At 41.7% G+C, this 7500-nt stretch overlaps 1 protein-coding gene and 1 long non-coding RNA gene across 31 annotated transcripts in view; one reads left to right on the top strand and one right to left on the bottom strand.

Annotated features, from left to right (window-relative positions):
• The window catches only part of LOC146760028 (uncharacterized), a 54862-nt gene that overhangs the window by 41075 nt on the left and 6287 nt on the right, over positions 1-7500 (bottom strand). Inside the window, exon 5 of the long non-coding RNA XR_014948998.1 lies at positions 3009-3234. This is a non-coding gene — a long non-coding RNA (uncharacterized LOC146760028). The remainder of the gene's footprint in view (positions 1-3008; positions 3235-7500) is intronic.
• EBF3 (EBF transcription factor 3) overlaps positions 1-7500 on the top strand; it is a 113090-nt gene that overhangs the window by 101208 nt on the left and 4382 nt on the right. For 8 of the 30 annotated variants that reach the window (XM_085555377.1, XM_085555398.1, XM_085555393.1 and 5 more), the window contains 4 exons: positions 237-302; positions 942-1119; positions 2301-2489; positions 2922-3119. In XM_085555377.1, the coding sequence (XP_085411503.1) occupies positions 237-302; positions 942-1119; positions 2301-2489; positions 2922-3119 (631 nt within the window). Of the gene's footprint in view, positions 1-186; positions 303-941; positions 1120-2300; positions 2490-2921; positions 3120-7500 lie in introns of all 30 variants that reach the window. The other 22 variants (XM_085555382.1, XM_085555378.1, XM_085555383.1 and 19 more) reach the window with 7 other exon arrangements.

The raw sequence follows: 7500 nt of genomic DNA, 5'->3' as shown, positions 1-7500 counted from the left end.
GACTTCAAACTGCAAACAGAATTTACTCCAAAACAAAATGCCTTCCTATCTTTGTAATGCATCCACTAAGTATAGCAATAGCACTGCGATAGCTTGCCATCTATTTTCCCCACTTTATTATTTCCTTAGAGCCTTAGGAGCTGCTGCGAGTTGCTAACATCATCACACCCTTTTTCTTCCTTCCAGCAATGGCCGCCTTCACTGAAACATAACACAGTCTGTTTGTTTTCCTTTAGGAAGTATTACTTAAGAGAGCAGCAGACCTTGTGGAAGCCCTATATGGGATGCCCCATAACAACCAGGTAGGTCACCAGTGCAGCTCTCGCGTACATGCTTACACATGTAAATCAATACCTGCTATTTGCAAAGCTGGCAAAGTGTCAACACATTTTTTCTGTACACAGTGTGGTTTTGCCAGCCACCTTGAGGGCAGTCTGATGTGATGCAATGCTCCGAGGGAAATGCTTCATCTTCCCATTCTCCTCTCACCGCTAGTTTGCCCATCAGAAATGACAATTAAGTGTAAGGTGCCAAAAGCATAAGCAATCATTAAGGCAAGAGAATAACCTTGAACTCGGTCCAAAATATACAGTGACTAATGGGAAGTCCTAAATAAATCTGCTAAACAGACCGAATAAAACCTACTGCCTTTTGCGAACTGCTGGAAATGCATCTACTGCACTGGTGAAGAAAACACACGTTTACAACCTTCACATGGCTCACAATGCTAAACTGTAATTTTGCATTAATTCCCTTATTTCTTTAAGCACACTGCATTGGCATGACACTGAATAGTGGTTTGCTATAGAAGTGCGTTCATTAGAGGCAAGCAAAATCCCCATGCTTACCTTCATGTTACAGGTGGATGTTAACATTATGAGAACTCTGTGTGCTTGCACAAATGTTTCCTAGCTGTCACTAATCATTCTGTGTCTTTATAGGAAATAATTCTGAAACGAGCAGCTGACATTGCTGAAGCATTATACAGCGTGCCACGCAATCACAACCAGATTCCTACTCTAGCCAACACTCCTGCTCATACTGGCATGATGGGAGTGAACTCGTTTAGCAGCCAGCTAGCAGTCAATGTTTCAGAAACATCACAAGCTAACGACCAAGGTATGTGGGTTTTCAAGAGTTAATCCTCATTGACTGTGTTTGGATGGTGCCTATTAATATTGGCTCATGTCTGCACTGTGTTCTACCTCTTTTCCTCCCTGTTGTCATATGTCTGAGCGCGCGATGAAATGCCACTTTTAACTTTCTCATAATACCTAATTCTTCCTGTTCTTCAGTTTACTGTTATCATAAAGCATCTCTGGTGGAAAAAGAAATTGGCAAAGCCTAGAAAGCTCTTTATTATTCACAGTAAATACACAGTGTGTTTGTTTATTATAAAATAATTATGTCTAGGTATCTCCACCTGTTTCTGAGTATTTGCACAGATAAATCTAATTTGATGTCTGTGATTGTAAAGTATTTTGTTTATAAGCATGTGTGACATATATGTTACTAATAAAAGAAATAGTTGATTTAATTTACATTTCGTAATTGAAAACGCATGTAGCATATTGCATTTAAAATTAATTCTGATACTAATGAAAGGAGTGAGACCAGATTATTAGATATGTTCAAAACCGTATTTTTTGCTTGCAACATAATTATTAAATTGATTGCTCAGATAGAAAAAAATGTTGTTTAAAATCCTGATTCTGCTATCTTTCCTCTTATAAGAGATTGTCTTTTAATGCATTTCCAAGCTAATAAGCCTTATAAAATTCTGCGCTTGATCTTGAATTAGTTTTCACTGATGACTACACCTTACGAAAGTGCCAGCTTATTGTTAGTATAAAAATATCAATCATAAAACGAAGACCCCAAAACAGCCTTTTTAAAGTAACTCATTGCAAACAATAAAGTCTTTCTCGCCAGCTCTGGCATTTGAAGGTCTGAAAGTTCACGCAGTGTGTTGGTACCAACCAGGACTCGAGCCTGTTGATAATTGCTACTAAAGACAAACGCGAAGCAAACTGACACAGCTGGATCGAAGAGAGCTTTTGTTGGCTGTCTATGCTAAGAGGAGAGACAACATAGAGTGCTCGCAGATGATTTAAGTAGGGTTGGCGTGATAAGGTTATCTCAAACTGCAAGAGTTGATAGGGCAGTAACAGACAACTCAGAGCAAAGCTGTGCAATCAATTAAAACTGTGTAATATATGATGCATGAGGAAACCCCCCAGCCCTAAGTTTATATTATAAAATAACATTATTTTTTTGGGGTGGGGGGGTTTCTAACACAGTAGGTTACAGTCGCAACACAAGCAGTGTTTCCCCGCGAGGATATGTTCCGAGCAGTACTCCTCAGCAGTCCAATTACAACACAGTCAGCAATAGCATGAATGGATATGGCAATGCCGGCATGCCCAATCTAGGTGTACCAGGTTCCCCTGGATTTCTTAATGGCTCCTCAGCTAACTCTCCTTATGGCAGTAAGTGTCTATTTTTGGTAACACATCATCATTTAGCTTCATATTTACTACAAAATCAAATACTTGCATTGTTTTTGATTTTCTATACTGTGAGCTACTGGATAAAAGGAGGGGTGACTCTGGAGGCTGGACGTAAAAATGAATTTAATAAATTGATCTGTTTGTGCCATAATACCATCTCAGATAGAAAAAAAAAAAAAGAAAAAGAAAAATTGGACTGCACAATTTGTAACAAAAGTCCAACACAAAAGAGTTTGCCTGTTATCCAGAGAGTGGCCAAGCCAAGGCATTTCATTTCTTTTTTTTTTTTAATATATATTTATATATATTATATATATATATATTTTAAAAGGCAAGGCCCTATCACTCTCTTTTTCCGTGTTTGCCGTGAAAACCTCAATCTGAGTCCTGATTATTTTTGCTTTATTGCAGTAGTGCCGTCAAGCCCTACCATGGCAGCCTCTTCGGTCACCCTCCCTTCAAACTGTAGCAGTACACACGGCATTTTCTCATTCTCACCTGCCAATGTCATCTCTGCAGTGAAACAAAAGAGCGCCTTTGCTCCTGTTGTCAGGCCCCAAGCCTCTCCTCCACCATCTTGCACCAGTGCAAATGGAAATGGACTTCAAGGTGAGCCGGATCTCTCGATTTTCTTTGTATTGCTTTTTGGTGCGTGCACTAAAACCATTGGTGGTTTGTGTCGGAGAAAGGTACCGTGCTGTATTCTTTGGTTTCTGATGCTCTCCTAGTGATGTAGAAGAAATAGAACAGCGCATATGATATGCTAAGATTTAAAGCAAATCTGAGGTCAGTTTTAATACTTACTGTTCAGAAAACTCCAGTTGTGACATTTTCCTTCAAGATTTCATGCACTGAATATTAAAGTAAGAACGCATCCCCAGACGCTTCTTGGAGGTTTTGTCTACTCCTTGCATTTCCTCATACATTTTTGAATACAATCATATGGATGTTTGGAGACAACAACATCCCAGCGTAATGTGGTGCAATTTCCTCATTTTACATGGGATGCAACAGGTATTGTCAAATGCTTTCAATTAGGAGAAACCAGGTTCAGCTCTTACTCAGTGAGCAAAACTGCCCCCTGCCCCATCTAGCCAGTCGTGCAGTGGGTTTGCATGCTCTCAGGGCCATAATTCACCCACTGGTGTTATATTTGTCACTTCTGTAAGTGAATGACCAAGTATTTTAATTGAACTACTACTTCTCTCTCTCTCTCTCTTTTTGTCAATCTGCACGAATTCATGTGGGGCAGCATAACGAGTAATTTGATAATTGATGGCAGAACTTCCATGGGCACCTGCTGGTAGTGGGACAGTAGGAACTGTGATACAGTGCATGTTTAGTGGAAGAACAGAAATAACAAGACGTGTTCCCTTTTGTGGCGTATTTTAAAGTAGAGAAGGTAATGCTGCCCCATTCATTAGAATCATGGAAGAGCTTTGCTTGCCTGTGTTTTTCCAAAGAACCTATTCCACACAGCAGCAATTGCAGCACTTCAGACCAGAAAGGGAATCAGAAAGTGCTGCAGGCACTGTCACCTGGGGGTTGACACTCTTCTTGACTTTCTTAGCTAAGATAGGTAATGGTTATTTATTCTTAGCATTGCTGTGATATCCATAAGAAGATGAGCACACACTGACAAACAGATGAAGACATACACTGTAATTTGCCAGACTGCCAGCTTATTTTGGATACCTGTGCTCTGTGATATCTACCTCAGGGCACTTCCAAGAGACCTCACTCCATAGAACTGCCTGCACACCAATGTCTACCTGTCTGGGCCACTGTCTCAGAATGAATGTCCCTGTATCACAGCTTGTTTGTAACTTCTTGGTACAAACAAGATAGCATCTAAGTGCTTATTATGCACTCAGCTCAATGAAGGACTGAGGATCCAACTAGACAAATCTTATTGTAGGATGGATGTTAAAGAAAAGGGTAATTAGATTAACAATTTATGTCATTGCATAAGTCCTTGTAGTTGAAGCTTCACTATGCTGCAGTACATAGAAAACCAGACCAAGCATAAGCAACATTCTTAGAGAAGATGATCCATTAGTAAAAATAATTCTACTCTTCTCCATATGAAAATAAAAAGTTTAAAAATTAGAAGAATATGTGAATATGAAAATTATATTAAATGTTGTAATTTCATGTGTCTGTGAATAAAGGGCTTCCCATTGGCTATCCAATGGGTTTCAGGTGTTTATAAGATCTGGGTAACTGCAGAGGGGGGTTGTCAAAAGAGAGTGAGCAGAATGCCCAGTTCCCAGCAGACACTGAGCCCTAATCTCCTCCAGCACCTCCAGCCCTCCCAGTAATCACCCACCATCACCTCAGCTGAAAAATTCCCTTTGTGTAAAATCCTGGCAGACCATTTTGAGTGCACCAGCGCTGATTTAGTAAAGCAGGTGAAATCTGAAGGCCCAGCTGTCCCTGTGCTCAGGGTGCTGGGACCCAAGCAGCAGACCTGGCATTGCCCGCAGTGAATTCCCTCCTGCAGGTGCTGCTAAAGCTCTAAGGATTTCTGTTACATACCCCAGAGACCCAAACTGTTGTGTTACAGAGCTGTCCCTGCAGTACACAGCAGGTGAAGCTTCTAAAACATAAAGGCACTTAGAAGGTTCAGCCTGAGCTGCTGGGAGAGCAGGGGGTTTCCACTTCCTATTCTCTTAGTTACTGTTGGACACGGAGCCCTTTTAAAAGTTTAATTACTCTCTTTCTGAACGCTGAACGAGAGGCTGTGAAGAAACTTCTTATTTTTTGTTCAGCAGCCAAACTGAAAATGGGTTGAGGTGTCGATCTGGGGAAAAAAAAAGTCATGCTGTCCTCACCTTGCTGAGACAGCAAAACCAAATCTTGTGTTGAACAAAATGATACGGAGAAATAACAGGAACGTCTTTCAGGTCTGATAATTACAGCACCAGCTTCCAGGCTGTGGCAAAAACTCAGATTATTTATGCAAGGTAGCATTTCATCCACAGAGGAAAGCTGGGACAGGGCAGTCGAGGTAAAATCTCTGGGTTTGGATTGTATGGGAGAAAATCAAATTGCACCTGACACATCCATGGTGAGTGCCTTCATTGCCATGCTGAGGGGCATCAGCATTTTTATCCAACCTGAGCTGCCCAGCTGGGTCAGTCAGAGCTGCAGGCAGAGCAGGGCATTTCTGCTTCCTATTTTCTTAGGTACTGTTTGACACAGAGCCCTTTCTAAAGGTTAATTACTCACCCGAGCACTGTACAAGAGGCTCGAGAGTTTTCTGATCAGCACGTTAGACCACATTTTCTATGTTAAAATAATACACAGAATATTGAAGACCATAGGGGCCGCAGTGGTCCTCAATCAACAGAGCCTCTCTACACAGCTGAGAGCACCACTAGCAACAGCCATGGACAATGGGTCAAACTGAGACAGAAGCAAAAATTCATGGTCAAAGGTGTTTGTTTCTAAGGTGAACCCTGCAGCTGATGGATCTGGGTAGCAGGGGATGACGTGCTCTTTTAACCTGGAGCAGGATGTCCTCTCTATCATTTTTTGCCATTTTCTGCCTATTTAATTCTGAAATAATCAGCTGTTTTGCACCCAGTGCTATGGAAGGTGGTTGGTTATGGCAAGCCATCAGCATGCTGACAGTCAGGCCATTCAACCCCCTGCTTTTCATATCAAAGCTTCTTATCACTGTGAACAGATAGTCAGGTGAGAACATGGCAAATTCCTACATGCAACAGCCCTTCAGACAAGGGCAGTGCTTTTATGGGGAGTCTGGGTGTTTACTGCAGCAGTTCTTGCTAAGTACACCCCTGTGGGACTTGTCTGTGCAAGAAAGATTCTGCTCTTGCTGCTTCTGAGATGACTGCCAAGGAGTGAGCATAGAGAGGTCTGTAACCAACACAGGGACTCAATGTTCTCCTAAAGGGATCCAAGACAGAAAAATTCACAAGTATAAAAAGCAGACATACAGGTGAAATCAGTGCTAAGGTGTAGCCTCCTTCCTTACTACACTCCTGATCCATTCCTCCTTGGGCTGTGCTGTGCATCCTGTGCCAACTGATACTGCAAGGGTGAGAACTTGGAAACTGCGGCTTGCAGAGAGGGATGCTCTCCTCTCCTCTCCACTGCACTGCAAGTACAACTTGCTCCCGTAAGCCTCTAGAATGGGGCCTCTGAGCCTTATCCAAAAAGCCACAATCCTGTTAACTTTGTATGACTTCCATTGGAGAGCCTGTGATCAGAAAGTTAAGCACTTCCATGTTTCTTAAGAGCAGGATGCTAGAATATGGGTTCCTTAGGGCAGAGAGCTTTTTCCTGTTCAAAACAATGAATGTATAAGGTATACAATTTTTTTTTTGCACAAAAGTGTCAGCTTGCTGTAAAGCTGGAAGTACAATTTGTGTTCAGAACTCAGTTTTCAACTGAAATTTGCTTGTTTCTGACTTAGAAAGATAGTGCACTCTGGATAAGCATTATGACTGTAATGCAGAGAAAAAGGTTCTCTGCATTCTTTTAAAACAGCATCCTGCTTAATTTTCTGGTCTCCCCCCAGATGAAGCTATTGTTATTTACATGCCTGCCACCTTGCTTTTCTTTAGGGAGGCATTTGCTATCAATTTGCACAGAAAGAATCAGAGAGCAGCAATTCACAACTGTCAAACGTCACAACTAAAATAAATTGTGAAATAAAAGAGTAGAGCACCAATTTTGTACCACATCCCCATTGTGTAACAGATGGAATTTGACAAAAAAAGCTGAATGGGCTAAACAAAAGATTTCAGCCCTTATTCTCCTGAAAAGCATTCAGCAGCTACCTGTACTTTCACAAATATGCCCCACACCTGCAGGCATTCAAGGCCAGGCTGGATGTGGCTCTGGGCAGCCTGGGCTGCTGGTTGGTGACCCTGCACATAGCAGGGGGTTGGAACTGGATGAGCACTGTGGGCCTTTGCAGCCCAGGCTGTTCTATGATTCTAAATCAGAAGTTAATAACGAG

The sequence above is a fragment of the Coturnix japonica genome, chromosome 8 (assembly GCF_054131305.1).
Source record: "Coturnix japonica strain WE chromosome 8, WE-NBRP24, whole genome shotgun sequence".
NCBI lineage: Eukaryota > Metazoa > Chordata > Aves > Galliformes > Phasianidae > Coturnix > Coturnix japonica.
The sequence above is the reverse complement of the archived record's forward strand: the minus strand, read 5'-3'. Positions and strand labels throughout refer to the sequence as shown.